At 42.9% G+C, this 16,148-nt stretch overlaps 1 protein-coding gene across 2 annotated transcripts in view; it reads right to left on the reverse strand.

Moving 5' to 3' along the window:
* Positions 1-282: 282 nt before the first annotated feature.
* The window catches only part of USP10 (ubiquitin specific peptidase 10), a 62,910-nt gene continuing 47,044 nt past the window's right edge, over positions 283-16,148 (reverse strand). For both annotated transcript variants that reach the window (XM_019747122.2, XM_074314495.1), the window contains 9 exons: positions 15,699-15,808; positions 15,230-15,285; positions 14,890-14,993; positions 13,856-13,955; positions 12,893-13,070; positions 10,293-10,458; positions 6,716-6,860; positions 4,790-4,855; positions 283-1,338 (listed from right to left, as the gene is read on the reverse strand). In XM_019747122.2, the coding sequence (XP_019602681.1) occupies positions 1,151-1,338; positions 4,790-4,855; positions 6,716-6,860; positions 10,293-10,458; positions 12,893-13,070; positions 13,856-13,955; positions 14,890-14,993; positions 15,230-15,285; positions 15,699-15,808 (1,113 nt within the window). In that variant the 3' untranslated portion in view covers positions 283-1,150. The remainder of the gene's footprint in view (positions 1,339-4,789; positions 4,856-6,715; positions 6,861-10,292; positions 10,459-12,892; positions 13,071-13,855; positions 13,956-14,889; positions 14,994-15,229; positions 15,286-15,698; positions 15,809-16,148) is intronic.

A 16,148-nucleotide genomic window follows, 5' to 3' on the forward strand; every position in this document is an offset into this window, starting at 1 on the left:
ATCCACCACTTTGGCGATAGTGAAAATGCCGGGGACAGAAACAACAGAGGGACAGTTTACCTCCCTTTCCTGCTATTTGAAGATTCAAAAAACCCATTTGCCCAAATCACTACAGTAATAACCTTGGGAATATCAAACACGCATAACCTGAGTCTTGGTTCAGCTTTCACAAACACGTCAGGCTGACAGAAAGGCTTATTTTAATTCTGGAGGTACAGTCGTGTCTGCCTGAATTCCAGTGACTGGAAAAGGCACTCGCAGTCAAAGAAACCATACACAGCGTTAAACCAACTTTGTGATTTTTATTGATGGGCGACAACTTTATATTCCTAGGTATCACTAAACTGTGTACAATTAGAGACGCAGCATTATAGACGAGCAGGCAGCAGAATTAAACAGAGCAGACTTAAGGAAAGATCAATCTTCATTATTTTGCCCATTTTTTCATTATGTGTACACAGAAGCATGAATGCAATTTGAAATCTTTTAATGGCAATAAAGTTGCAATCACCCATCTATGTGACTTACATCTCAACTCCAAATATTTGATCTGTAATGTGTTGTAAGCAGTTTCTCATAGCACAATTATTAAAATGTATTTTTCCTGTTAGGAACCAGCAACTTATTTTTTTGTGTTTATTTTCTTTCTTTTGAAGAACTATTTCTTCTCTGATAACTGGCTCATTTTTATTGTTTATCAAAAACTAAAGGGTGGGGGAGGAAAGTGTGATGGATTAAAAAATTCATTTTTTAAGGAAAGATAAAATTCATTTTCACAAATTTACAAGTGTTGTTGCTGGTGCAGGATTTATTCTACGAAGCAATTAGACTGGGAATCAAATGCAAGTTACCCCTTCTTACTCAGGAATCTGAGTAAGCCTTATCTCGGCATTATTTCAGAATTACGGGTTTCTGTGTATTTTCTTAAATCAAGCAACAGTCTGTTTCCACTAAGTGATTTTGATTTGGAAGTTAGAAATCCACACCAAGTATGTTCCGCACAAACCCCAAGGCATCTCCTTTTCATTCGAGCCCATTGTTGCAAAAGGGAGAAAGAGTTTCTCTCTAAAGAGCCACTAAAGAGAGGAAGGAAGTCAGTGAGAGTCGGTGTTCTAAAAGCGGGTGTCGGGCACACGCGGCGCGCAGGCAGTCACAGCAGGTCCACGCGGCGGTAATACAGGAGGTAGGCTGTGCGGTCAGCAGTGGGCTTCACCACCTGGTACTGGTTAATCACCTTGACCGTCTGGTCATCGATGCGCAGCCAGCCGTTCAGACCAATCTGGAAGACGTCTGTAGTGTAGTGACCCCCGGTCGCACTGCTGCCATGATGGTAGACCACTGGAAGAGAGGCCCCGGGAGGCGACCTGGTGAGAGAAGCACTGCACACCGACAGCTTAAAGGTACCCACCCAGCTACCTCCGAACATCTGTCCTTCTTGTGGAACACCTTCCCAAAGCAGGTGGGAGAGAGAAATGTCATTACACAATGCAATGTTGTTGAAACACAAAAACCTGAAACAATGTACAACAATGTTATGCATATACATCTTCCTAACATACTTAAAATGTTCGATATCTCACAAACAGTAAAAGAAATGTGAATTAAACGGGGTTTTTGTCTCATTTGTCAGCCCTTCAGGCAAGGGTTAGCAACCATTTTAATATTTAACACGTTGCGTATGGCGGGGTTTAAATCCCTCGTGAAGATTCCCGTGATCCGTACGCGACGTGTTAATACTTGAGAGAGAATGCTGGAAGGAAAAACATGAAAGACACTCTCCCACAGAGCTGACAGAGGTACAAACAAATCCACCTCTGGAAATGCACACCCAGAGACCTACAAACATTCATGCCCTTGATCTAACAATGTCCCCTTCTAGACTGTTCTAAAGAAATTATCTGAATCTTAGACAAAGATTTTATAACTGAAAAAATGGAAAAACCTAAATATTCACTAGAAGGCATAAATAGTGAATTGTGTAACAATAACATGGGTTTTTTCACTCAATTGATTGTGACATAGGAATATGCTTCTATTACATGAAAACAAGAGAATCCTAGGTTTTTGGGGGATTGTTTTCTATGATGATCAAAAGCACCCGCCCCAGGAAAGGCATCAGGACCGGGAGCCAGGCTGGCTGAGTGGGCAGCTGTGGAGCAACCCTGCAGAGATGAGCCATCACTCTTTTGTTCTTTTAAAAAGTTTTCCAATTTTTCTACAATGTTTTAACAGGAAAAAAAAATACTTTATTTGCTTAAATTAAAAAATCCTGTAATTCAATCAAGAAGCCTTAGTCAAAGGCCTACAACAAATAATAACTGTTGAAAGATGCGATGAAGATATGAAAGGCCAAATGACACATCCCTCAGCTTCTGTGAAGAAGAGCGGCCGGCGGGCGGCCTGGCCAACGACAGACATGAGCCTGGGTGAGGGAAACAGTCTCCAGGGAAATTGTGAAGATGCGGGGTGAGCCGTGCACTGCCAGCGATGGCATAAAGGACAGTCACTTGGAGAGGCACAGTATGTAGCTGGTGGCGAGTTTCAGCAATAAATAAGCCTGCATGTCCCTGGGCTCTAGCAGTAAGTGTCACTTCTAGGGAGGTCCGAATCTACTCCGGGCCAGTGACCTTGGCTGGTTAGAGGACGGCACTTACGGCTTCAGTCATCACGCAGGCTGAGGGCTCAGAGAACACTATGACCCTAGGCCTGGTCAACCACGTGACAAATATGACCGGTCACACAGACCAGCAAGACTGCAGGATGACCAGGTGGGAGAGAGCGATGGCGACAACACAAGGTCACAGCCTAATCCTGTACTGCAGGTCACAGCGATTACGAGGCTGCCACAAGGCACAGAAGAGGCTCTGACCCCAAATCCATTTGAGGTGCTTGTCCTGGATTTTTACCTCCAAGACCTAACTGACTTGGATAACAACTGTTTTAAAGTGACCGTGTCAGTAGGATTTTAAGGCCCAGCAGTCTAACTCATTTGTCTGTCCTTTAAGACACCGCCATCGTAAAAATTCAAGAGAAGAGCATTCTACACGTACTCAGGGTTCGTAAGCAGCAGCCCTGGTAGCTAATGTGGTCCGAGCAGTATGTCACAGACACCGGGCAAGCCCACCTAACAGGAACAAAGGCTGAGGAGGAGAGAGTTTTTTAAAAAGCTCGTACATTTTAATTTTCACTAACTCGTTCTCTTTGGTCCCACAATTAGAACCATTTTACAAAGTACCTCTTTACTCACATTTCACAGAAAATTCTAAGCAATACAATGACCTTATTTCTGAGATTAGAAGACTCAAGATGAGGATTCGGGAATGTAGGTGACAGCAACTCAGGTACGACTCCTGAGCCACGCGGGTGGGGGAGTATGCACTTTCACTGGGGCCCCTTGACCAGGAGACAAGGAACTCCTAAACTTTGCCCTTGGTCATTAACATCCCCTGCAAGAGCCCCAAGGGAGAGAGCTACAGGGAGATGGCAAAGAAACACTTTATCACCCAGTGGGATCTCGGTGCCAAACTCCAGGGAGCCAGGATGGGCCCTGGGGACTCCTCTGGTTGCACAGGTGGACGGCCGAGCCTGCGTGCCAACCGCAGCCTCAGAGCCTCTATCCCAAGGCAGGGCAAGGATGGAGACACTTAGGAGAGCAAGGTGCCCACTGCCACCATGTCTGGGTCCCAGCAGGCAGCTGCCTTGGGGGACAAGAGAAAATCAAAAGGAAAAGTGCCTGGTGCAAAGAAGAGCTGACTGGGCCAAACACCTGCTCATGGGGCACAGGGCCTCACCCAATTTGACATCCTACAACCTTGGCAGGGGACTGAGGGCAGAGGAGTATGGAGCCTTGCTCTGAAGGTCACAGAGCGGTGAACATTCCTCTCGGGTAAGAGTTTCAGTGTCTTCTTTCAGAAGACAGGGATACTACCACTTACCTCTCAGTTGTAAAGAATAAATAAGACACTACAGCAAAGGTATCTAGTAAAAAGGTTAATAGATGTGTGAGGGCCCATAACACAATACTGTCATTTTAAATTACAAACAGGCTCACCAAAAACAACACAAAAGGAAGGATGACAGAGAAGCTAGAAAATTCTAATAAAAACTGCCAGAAAAGCAAACACGATTGTTGCAACTGACAACTATCAAAAGAGATACAAAGCCTCCGAGGCATAAGGGACCCAGGCTATAAAAGAGAAAGACGAATAGAAGGAAGGACAGAAGGGATACAAGAAAAGCTGGCACTGCAGGAGGGTCCAGCCCGGGAGATCAGGGGTTTTAGGGCCCCCGGCTCTGGAAAGGGATGTGCCGTCGCCCCCTTGTTGGGAGATTCCTGTGACTGAGGAGCCTGTGTGAGTTTAGGCCACCTTCTCGTGCACACGTGACGACGCCATATGGAAGAGGGTATGTGGAATGCCAGCTGGGTGACTCAATGTCAGTCACCTCACAGGTACCACACCTGCAGCAGGGCGAGTTTACCTTCCCAAATTGCCAGCCTGGCAGCCTAAGCTCACTCGTCTGACACAGAGATAGACGCCATCATGTCACACGAAGTCGTATGTTGGGCTCAGCTTAGAGCCAAGAGGATATTCTGCCAAATTCCAAGCACCAAATTTCAGGTAACACACACATTTTCAAATAACTTCCCTGCTTAAAAAGCCCATAGTGATATCAACAGTGAAATCTATGTTCTATGTTAAGCGGCATTACGGCAAAATTGTGTGTGCGTGAGTGGAAACCCTTTTATCATTGCTTTAACAGGGAAATAATGTTATACAAATTGACTTACCTGCAAATAGTCTATAGGTTCTGTGGCATTTAAAGTTCTTATTTTTAACTCCTGGAGAAAGCAGTTCTGAAAAACAAAACATCAGCAACCCCAATCTATAAAAGCACTTACAGAAAGGTTCAGAGTAACAGCAACAAAGAGGTAACAATCTCCACTCAAGTAAAGATTTTCCTGGTGGACCAGGAAAACAACACTCCATCCCTTTACTTGCATAAAAATGACCACAAGGAAAATCAGCTGTGCAGTATATAATAACAGACATAACCAGCAACCAACCCATTAAAGAAATATGAGGAATATACTGAACCTATTAAACTCATGCTAGAAACCCCTTAAAAGCAGATGTTCTAAAAAATGAGGGGTGGGGGGTAGTTGCCCACTTAAAAGCAAAAACCAAACGGAAATAGTCCTGGAAAACCTAAAAATTAAAATGTTTTGTGTGTGAGTCAGACCACAAAACTTGAATTCTGTGAGGGAAATGGTTTCTGCACAGAGGTACTAGTCTACCGGCTGGTGCAGGCCGGGGGCCCTCTCGTCCTTAATGCACGCAGGTCCCCTTTGCGGAAGCACCACTGAGATGCCAGGAAGAGTTCCTCTGGAGATGGACTGCTCTTGGCAGCCATTACTGGTTCCTTCTCTACTCCCCACCTCCATGACCTAAGCTAAGTCCTCTTGTCCGCATTTATGTGATTTCTCTTTCTAGAAAGCATTTGAGGTGGTAGCTGATATAAAAAGGCAAGAAAAATAACAAAAGTTAGGCAAATAAAATCAGTGTAGGAAACAAGTCAGCCCATCTAGAAGGTTAATTTTGGGGGGGGGTGAGGGAAGATGCACGACTGGGTCAAAGGACGCCTGTGGGACTCTGTGTAGTTTCCTGACAGCCACGCAAAAAGGGACTGATGACCCAGTATACGCTCTCGGCTAGAGTTTCTTCCCTGTTCTGGTCCTCCTATGGGGTCAGAAAAACATGCTGCCTGTGATGAAGCGCTCAACACAAGAGAGGAGGGAAGGACCGTAAAACGGCACAGGAGTCCAACCTCTCAGCCAAACGGGCAACTCCTGAGAATGGGGCTGAGGAGCCCAAGTCTGAACCTTAAGCTGAAGGAAATGGAACATCCCTGGGGGGTAGGCAAAGCCGCCCCTAAACATTAAGGCAGTCACCCACCAGTTCTTGAGTCGCCTGGCCTGCAAGGCGTATTATATGGACAGGAGGAGGAGGAAGGTGACAGGGACCCAGGGACTCTACAAGGCCCAGGAACGCCATCCCATGTCCTTTATTCCGTCTTCCAAACACCTTGATATATTGAGAATACCGACCAAGCTTCAGTATTACATAGCAAGTCTTCCACAAATTCTGAAGCTCTCATGGAAAGTTTTCCTTCAAGCTGTGCTTTTAGCAAGACAACTTGAACTGGGTGCCTTCACCAGAATGTGCCGACACTGCTGAGCCCTGGTTACCTGACGGAGATGTGTGGCTGACAGAGTGCCACAGATTGGACACACATCATCGTAACCAGGTCAGAGGAACCCCCAGTGACCTATGAGGAACCTTCTCAATTCACTGAAAAAAGTCCATTTAACCAGGCTGGTCCACACAGTTGTTAATAAGTAGCACAAGGAAAACTATTGTGTACCATTAATCTATAAAATGTTTACAGAAAAAGGACACTCATTTTGACGGACAAAACCTATTTTTCTAACCTAGTAAGATTACGTAGTTTATTCATGTTTGCCTTTATTTTTTTAAAAGCCATTTTAATGAGAATCTTAACATCAAGGTCTAGTAAACGTCAAGAAAGTGAAAACAAAAAGTCACGAAAGAAAAATTCCTTGACCTTGACATTCTACAAAAATGCTAAGGGGTCAAGATCACTGATCTCCAGAAATATTGTGACCATACACGCTTCTGACTTATCGGTTTATTACCTTTACTAATTTCCAAGTCCACAGGATATTCAATATTTTTGATAAGCTTCTGACATCCACCGGTCTTCTCGTAAACAAATCGTTTCAGGTGCAGCACGAGCACAGGGGGGAGTTTTTCCAGCGTCACTCTTCGACTGATCTCAACCTAAGACGCAAGCACACCAGGACACACCGGTCGTCTTACTGGAAGCAGGAGGTACCATCTCAATCTTCTCTCAACGACCTCCTCTGCGAGCTGACGCCTCAAGATCCTGGGTCATGGGATCTTTGGAACACCTCAGACAGCTACTGACATTCTTCTTAGAAAAACGCATATACCCCTGTCAACACAACCACCGAGATCCCTCGGGTCCCTGAGCCCATCTGTGAATTCAAGTTAAGAACTTTTGCTCTGTGGCATTAATGACAAATTGGCGTAACTATTAAAAAAAAAAAAAAGCTAAGGTAGTAGTGCCTCAAGTATGTATTTATTAACTTGTTTGTTAATAACTCTCATAGTATGGATGTTTTAAATAACCCTGTTTATAGTTTTAAATAAAACTATTTATTCTAACCATTAGTTCTATAAGTTTCTGTTTTGTCAATTTAATATGCCCTTTCACAGGTCTAACAAATGCTTTTTATTAAAATACAGTTTGTTATATACTTTATCAACTTAATATGTATTTCCACAGGTCTAATGAATACTTTTTATTAAAATGCAACTTCCCAAACAATACTTAATCCATTCCTCTACTGTTCTCTGTACTTATGAACTCTTTGATGCTTCCACGGAGAATACTTTTGGTAGAAATATGTGTTAAAGTAACAATCCAAAAAATAGAAAATACAGAAAATGCTAAGAAAGCTTTCGGAGGACTAGATATGTATGGGAAGGTGTCTTAGGGGGCATCAGGCTTTTGGAAAGCAAGATCAATGGTTATCACAAACCCCTCCATGCCTCTCTCCCACCTAGACTAACATCCCAGGTGTGAAAACCACCCCATACCTCTTCTGCATGCCCATTGTGTGTTTGTATTCTAGTGTCTCTGTATCCAATAAGAATGTGTGAATGAATGAAAAGTGTAACTACAGCTCAACATTTAAAACCAGGAATGGAGCCTCCGGTTTCCTCACCTATGCATCAAGAGAGTTGGACTAAAATATCTCTGGGATGCTTCTCAGAGCTAATCACCTATGATTCTAATCTTAAACTTTCCAGCAGTTCACTAAATGACTCATCTGAAATTCTTAAATGTGTGTTGGGTTTCCAGATAAACTGAAGCACACTTTCTTATCACCCAACAAAAACAGACCTTTTCTATAGAGCACATATTTTGTAAAATCATATTGCCCCATAAACCATCCTGCATTCCCACGGAAAATATCTTTTGACCTAAAAATGCAGTAAAATTAAACTCAGTATTTTACAATGTAAATTTTAAAAATCGTATTCCAGAAAATGTGCTATTTGCTCTTCACAGATATCACAAGCTGTCCAAAATCTTCCTTCCTCAAACATCTGCTTTTCTGAGTGTTCTGCTCTTATCTGATAACAACACACCACAATCATGGAGCTAGAACAGTGAGCATCATTCTTTTTCATCCTCAAGGCTCTACCAAAATACTACTTCTTTCCTGAATCCCTCTTCCAAACCTGATACCTAGTAGAATAAAGGAATCATCTTGGGCCGGCCTGGTGGCTCAGGCGGTTAGAGCTCCATGCTCCTAACTCCGAAGGCTGCCGGTTCAATTCCCACATGGGCCAGTGTGCTCTCAACCACAAGGTTTCCAGTTCAATTCCTCAAGTCCCTCAAGGGATGGTGGGCTCCGCCCCCTGCAACTAAGATTGAACACAGCACCTTGAGCTGAGCTGCCGCTGAGCTCCCAGATGGCTCAGTTGGTTGGAGCGCATTCTCTCAACCACAAGGTTGCCAGTTCGACTCTCGCAAGGGATGGTGGGCTGCGCCCCCTGCAACTAGCAATGGATGTGGAGCTGAGCTGCGCCCTCCACAACTAAGACTGAAAGGACAACAACTTGACTTGGAAAAAAAAAAGAAGAAATCATCTTTTCTTACCACTCTCTGAGAACAGGCCAACAACTTCCTTTATCTCAGTCCACACAGCCACTCTACCCCCTCCCCAAACTCCAGGTTTAATTGCAGCAGAAGCAAAAAAGAAGGCAGACCCCTCACAAAGGGGTGTCCTTGAAGACCTACGCTCAAATGCCAAACAGATGTGTCAGATGTGTCCAGTAGCCCAAGGAAAGCCTCTGTGGCAGGACGAGAGGGCTGACCTGCACAGCTGGCTCAAAGGACAGAGCAGGAAGAATGGCTACGTGGCTAGGACAGCAAGTCTACCTCTGCAGTCACGGCTGCCACAGAACAAGCCACGTGGACAGTCCCCACAACCAAGTTCACAGCCCAGCTACCCAAACCAACCTCCCTGAAACAAGTATCCACTATCTCTCTCTTCCATTAAGTTCCACCACCAGGCTCTTCTTAGCTTATTCACAAAGCCAACTGCCAAGATTCTGTCACTGGCTCCTACCACTTTTTTTTTTTTAAAACAAAACCACCCATGACAAGCAATCAGAAAATATGCTGGAGCATTAGGCATAACTTGAGCAAATCCCCCAAGAAGCTGGCTTGACCAATCCAAAGCAGGAGACCCCAGATGAGCTAAAGGTCTCCATGTTCTACTTTTGTTCTTCTTCATTCAGAGCACGAGCCAAAGGCAAGAGTATGTCTGCCTCAGCCACGCCTGGAGCTGACAGGTTTTCCATATTGGGACATCTCTTTGCTCACCTTGCAGCCACTACACACTATTATTTGAATCAAGCTCCACAGGAATCAACTGTTCAAACATGCACTGCCCGTAACTAGCCTGCACTCATCTCCCCAACACATTTTGATGAATTCACTGCCATATCTCGGATGTAGAACGGAGCAGACACTCTCAACTGCAAAGCAGGAAACAGCCTAACTGGCACATCTGGACAGAGAGGAACCATTAAGTTCTCAAAGAGCAGCTGAGCTCTGACTGAGCTGCCAAGCACACCACACTAAGCCATCATCGGTTTCTCTTGACTCCTGAAGACTGAAAGACTCAAAGGCTTTATCTTCTTTCAGATCAAATCAAAGAGTAACAGGCACCGGAACAATTACTTCCTATATTTCAGTGTCCTTGAAGACCTACGCTCAAATGCCAAACAGATGTGTCATGAATCTCTTTTGCCTCCTAACTAAGCTCATGACATTGTGCTCTACGATATCGGGAATGGAAATGAGCTCTTCAGCCTCTGCTAGGGGTATTGATTTTGTGATGTCATGATGAGATGGCCAAAAAATTAAATGGAGCTCTGCAAAAATCATCTACAAGGCGATTACCTTGTGCTACACGATTCAGAGCTGAAGGGGGTTGTTAGAATCATCTGTTTCAACCATTATCATCTAAAAGTGTGGACTCTTTCAGTCCAAAAAAGGTAAGCAACTGATTTTAAGAGGCAGAACTCAAATCCACTTGTCTTCATGCCTAATTCTCTGTTCTTTCCACCACACTACAGTGCCTCAGGAGAAAGGCTCAACCATGAATATACCTCTTGTTTGGTTTTTGTGGTGTAACCTTGGACAGATTCTCTTGCCACCAAGCTTTCCAATGCATCCTGGACGGTACGTATCTTGTCAGACTGGATATCCAACTGCAACGTGAAAAATGGCTGCAAAGTGGCAGATTCTTTTGAACTCTGCTGGTAAACCACAGACCTGGGAATTGAAAACAGAAACAAAAAATTTAAGAGACCACTCCTTTCCACTTTCTCTTAAGATTATCCAACAAAAGAAGAGGAATAAACACTGAAAATAAGATTATTCAACATCACTTTCCCAAGACCAGAGAGAACAGAAAAGCCAAAAATATACTGAATTTAAAAATAATTTCTGCTGAGTATTTCTAGCAACTAAAGCCACCAGTTGATAATTTTCCCAGTTCAAGTGCTCTGGAAGAAAACATCGTTCACTTTCCAAATTCCTTCACCTCCACTCTACATTTCACTTAATGCACCAGTTAATAAATGTGACTATCTTGCCATGGCCTCAAAATGCTGACACTTCTCATCTTCTCAAAGTATCATAGCCTGCTCTAATAAAATAGAGGAAACCTCAAGGTAAACAGAATATTTTTAATGGCATTTTCCCCCTATAAAAATGACTTACAAAGAAGAGGAGCAGGGTATAGATAATAAAAAACAAGTTAACATTCCAGGAAACGGGGCTACCACCCTCAAGAGGAAAGGTGCCAACTCAACCTTGTTTTCTTAGCTGGTTTGTCGTTTCATTTCTCTTTTTCTAAGTTTTTCTGAGTATAAATTGTGTGTGCGGCCCATCTCGTACTTAGCCTCAGCGAGGAAACATTCCAAGAGTTCAAGAAGGGATTCTATTTCTGCAGCCTGAGTGACCTAGTTTATAAACGGAATAAAACGGGTGTGGATAGGTACTCAGACTTTATAGAGCAGATGCATGAAGAGCGAGCTAAAAGCTTTCCTGCTTAGGGTTTAATTTTCATAGGTCGCTTTCCCAACACAGTCTTAGGAAGTATACCCATGCTCCTTTTGAGTGTAAACACTTGAGAATGGCAGCCATTCCCTTGGTTCCAAAGGAGAATAGTGGGAAAACCAGTAATGAAAGTTGGTGAAGAAATCAAGAAATTGTCCTCTTCACTTAAAGGGCCAAGATTTTATCAAACTTGTCTCAGCAGAAAAAAGTGGCTCACGGTGCTGGTCTTTCTGGGGAAACTGAAAAACCACTGGAAGAGGGTAGATTTTAGAAGAAAACCTTCCAAGTGGTCTAAACAAAGAATCACACCTAATGATGGCTGATATATGAAGAACAGACGTCCCTAAAGCATAAGAAGCAAGTCCTTATCGTCCCTTTACCGTTTTTCAAAAAGAAATATCAACCACTAGTTTCCAATATGGTGCTCTTTCTACATCCACTGGGGCTGTTCCTTCATCCCTCTTCCCCATCCCTCAGTGACTGCACCAAGAATGCTAACACAAGACTGCTGGGCTGATGGAAAGCTAAGGGCATATTCAGCCTCCTCTTACTGCTGTTCACAGACCTACATCTGTTTCCGTCTTCCAACACGGCTCAAACCGAGGAACCGTATCTGGCAAAGACAAGTTGTAGCAGCAGTGGTTGGAGGCGGGGCATTCCCCAGAACACACCTGACCACAGGCTGACACGGAGAGACTTCGAATAGAAAGGGGCCCCTGGAGTCTAAGTCACAGCAAAGGGCACAAATAGGACTTCACAGGCACATGATGGCACAACCGGCTTCTAAATCCAGTCCTACAGCATCACGGACTAGCTTGTGAGGGAGTCGGCACAGATTTTCTGAGGTTATCATTAGCCTGTTGAAAGGTACTCAGTGTAAGCTGTTTTAGAGCAGGGAGAGACTGAATTAACTCTCAGTCAGTGCCTTGAAAGGGTGTTATTTCTTTTGGATACGCAGCATTGGGACAATGAAAGTCTAAGAGTCTCACTAAAACACCACCCCGGATGGTCCGCTGAGAGGAAGTCAGACAGTGTGAGTGAACCTCCCTGGAGACAGAACAAGTCTTCCTGAATTCCACATCACGGAGGAACCGAGTGACTCTAATGTAAATAAAACCCCTTTAGAAGGACTTGGTGAATGAGCAAAAAGCTGCTGGTTTAAGGAAACTGGGGCAGAGGAGGTGCCCAGGTACTCCAGCTTAGGTCACATGACCTCCTTTATGTCCAAGTATCTCCCTCTACACTCGCTTAACTTTCTAACTCACTTGGCCCCAGGGCCTAAAATTCCTCCCATCAGACAAATTTCTTAACCAAACATGTGATTAACTTGTCTTCTTCTTCCTACCTCGTTGCGAGCAGCTGGACTGAGGGAATGGAAGTGTTGATGGAGGGGAGTGAAGAGCTCACTCACTATGGAAGACCGGGCCGGGGGGACAGTGCCCTCTGCAGAACGGCCCCCACAGGTTATGTGGAAGCAGTGGGGACTGACAGGAGAAGCATTGGAGGTCCAGGAAAAGAGTGGGCACAGCAGTGTAAAGGCAAACCATCGAGTGCAAATTTCTTAGGACAAGTCTTACTAAACCTTTAGCAAAATGGCAAAACCCTAAAAAAGGCAAATACTAAATTATTCCAGAAAAGCAGAAACCTGATGTGTCCACCAAAAATGCCAGTGATTGGGGTCTGAACGAAGTCCGCCTGGCGAGTGACTGACGTCTTATTTCTGGGGCCCACTTGCTCCCATTCGTCCTCACTGCCTTCGCCTGGTTCTTCCAGCTCTTCCTCGTTCACTGAGTGGCTTTTGGGTCCATTGGAAATAGCAAGTTCTGAAAAGTAGACAGTCTGCTTAGGCTATTATTTACAAGAACAGCAAAAAAAAAAGAAAAGTAACATAAAAAGTTCTACATGCATCACCTACAGAAATTTGTCAATTACAGTTTTGAAAACGATATCAGGGTATATTCTACATCAAGAACACACACAAAATGTGTGACTCTACTGTCTCCCTGCTTGCATAAACTGCTAGAGAAGGCATTCCTGGGACAACTGGAGAAACTTATAGATGGACTGGAAAGTAGATAGTATTGTGTAGTTACAGTTAGTTTTGTTAATTTGATAAAGGGTGCTGGTCACGTAGAAGAGTATTCTTATCCTCAGGAGACGCATGCTTTAGCATTAAATTTTAATGTAAAATTTAGGGGTGAACTAAACTGTTATCTGCAACGTAATTTTGAAGCATTTCAGGAGAAACATGTATATACACTTCACGTGTGTAGAGAGATTAAATGATAACGTGTTAACAAATCCAGAACCCAGCAGTTACTGTGATTTATCCAGATATATGAGGTTGGTGCAAAAGTAACTGTGGCTTAAAATAAATGCAAAAACCGCAATTATTTTTGCACCAACCTAATAACATTCTTGATGGTACATATAATAGGCAATGTAAAAATAACTAGTCATCCTAATGAGTAAGTAAGTGATTTCTGAAGAGCAAATGACTGTTAGGGGGGAAAAGCAACTGACTATATGAGTCTATAAACATGTACTTAAAATAATTCTTAAGAAAATGTTCTCACACATTTTTTGCAGCAAATACATCATAACCTACTTTCATTATTTGGTGAGAGAAGTTTCTTTAGGTTCAACATTTCCTCGTGAAGCCCATTGAGAATGAAGCCTAAGTATTCCTCAGCATCTTCTTGTCGACCCTGAAAAGGTCAAACGCGATCACATGAGTTTTAACTGATTGCTTATCCAAGACCTGCAGGGAATGTAATACCTGTATATTCAAACTAGGCCTCCTTTTAAATTTTCAACAAATTTTAATGTAAAATGTTTCTCCAAAAAAATCCCATGAATTTTTCCTTGGACAATTGAGATGGGGGTGTGGAGGAAAGCGGGGGACAGACAAAACACTCATCTCTAGGTGATCGACCTAATGGGGATTTTATTTTCTTATTATGCTTTTCTGTATTTCTGAAATGTTCTACAATAATCTTTATATATTACATTTATATTTTAAAAGTGATTTAAAAGTTGTTTTGTTTAAATGCGAGAGTTAAGAACTAGTTGTTCTAGGGCCAGCTCACGGCACAATCCCAGGGTTCTCATTCACACTGGGCGTTATGAAATCAGCAGCCCGGAAGGACCCAAAGAGCTGCTCCAGGACATGAGTATGACCGAGGACAGAAACTCTTCTGAACGCTGCCACTACCCCAGGGCCCACTCACCCCACTCTACCTGAAAGGCAATACATGTAGTGGTTAAGGGGCTGACTCTCGAGCCAGGCTCTGCCATTTATGAGCTGTGTGACCTTGAACAACGACCTCACTTTTCTCAAATGTAACAAGGAAACAATAATCATACTGTACTCACAAAGTTTACTACATGTAAAGAACTTACACGAGTATTTGGTGCACAGTAAACGATACATGAGTTGGCTGTGATTTTTTATGATTATCACCATACTCTTTAAATTCACCCAAGCAATGGACTCCGTAACAAGCCTAGATCTATTGTACACACCCACCAAATCACAGCACTTCAAGCAGAGGGCAAGCACTGAATAAGCAACAGTTAAGGCACAAAAATGGAGCAAAAGGCAACACTTTATATACTGGCTACATTAGCGTAGTCCCAAACCTTTTCAGACAGGCTCGACTTGATGACTGTCAAGAGTCTATAAATATATGTGGGTTCAAAGGCAGCTCCAGGGCGGATATCCCTCACAATTTTATCCCCAAGAGCTGCAATGGAAATAGGACATAGATTTTCATAACTAAAATGAAGTCTTAAAATGATGAAAAGCAACATCATCAAAACTCCCTCCCATCCCCACACAACAATGAAAATAGCCTCGGTGTAGTAACCTACATTGAAAAAGACATTTTCTATCCAACAAGATTGAATTTAATAAATTCAGTCACCTGACTTCCTAACTCTCAATATGTAATGACATCAGAAGACCTCATTTTCTACTCACCTTGTCTGGGTTTTGGAGGTACGGGCATATTAGTAAACTCATTCATTAGCCGAACACTAAACATGAAGGGGAAAAAAATGCTTAGTGGTGCATTTTTTAACAAGACATACTTTTACTAAAGAGTCTCGATGGCTAAGAAGAATATTAATTAGTATGAAGACAGCAAATTTTGGTAACCAATACTATAATAGCCAGTGAGTGCTTAAATCTCTTCTATATAAGTTTTTGGTATATTTTAAGTGATAAACTGGTAAACACTAAAATTTATCTAACTGGATCTAAACAACACAGATAAACAATGTTCCAATTGCATTTCTGGTTCAGTTCCATATATAAACAGTCAATTTTTAAAAAATGGATTTGTAAGTCTCATTTGCAGGATATCAAGAACTTGGCTGAACTATTTGAATTCTAATTACCAGAGAGGAAAAACCCACCCACCCAACACATTTTTAAGCACCATACTTACAAGCTGTCTATCATGGGTGTTGACGTGCAAGGCCTTTGCACTTTTGAATACAGAGGAATGAACTTCATCAGGTGATACATCGGAGGGCAAGCAACCAGAGCCTGCAGGGTCTAAACATTGGCAGTAAAGGAAGCGTAAAGGAAAGGAAACAGACACGCCAAATTTCCAAAAGGCACATGAAACACAACAGCATATAAAACTATTAGGTCGGTGCAAAAGTAATTGTGGTTTAAAAGGTTAACAATAATTGCAAAGACTGCAATTCTTTTGCACCAACCTAATAAACAAGCCCAGGACACTGGATGCCTTAGATATGTAAACACATAAGGGACTAAACCAAACCATCATGGGGATAATTTACTCTGCAATCAGTAGTTTACATACAAGAACTTGATTCAACCAACATAACCAAATCAGTGAAAACTAAACTTCCAGTTATAATTGCCCTAT

Source organism: Rhinolophus sinicus, linkage group LG11 (assembly GCF_036562045.2).
Source record: "Rhinolophus sinicus isolate RSC01 linkage group LG11, ASM3656204v1, whole genome shotgun sequence".
Lineage (NCBI taxonomy): Eukaryota > Metazoa > Chordata > Mammalia > Chiroptera > Rhinolophidae > Rhinolophus > Rhinolophus sinicus.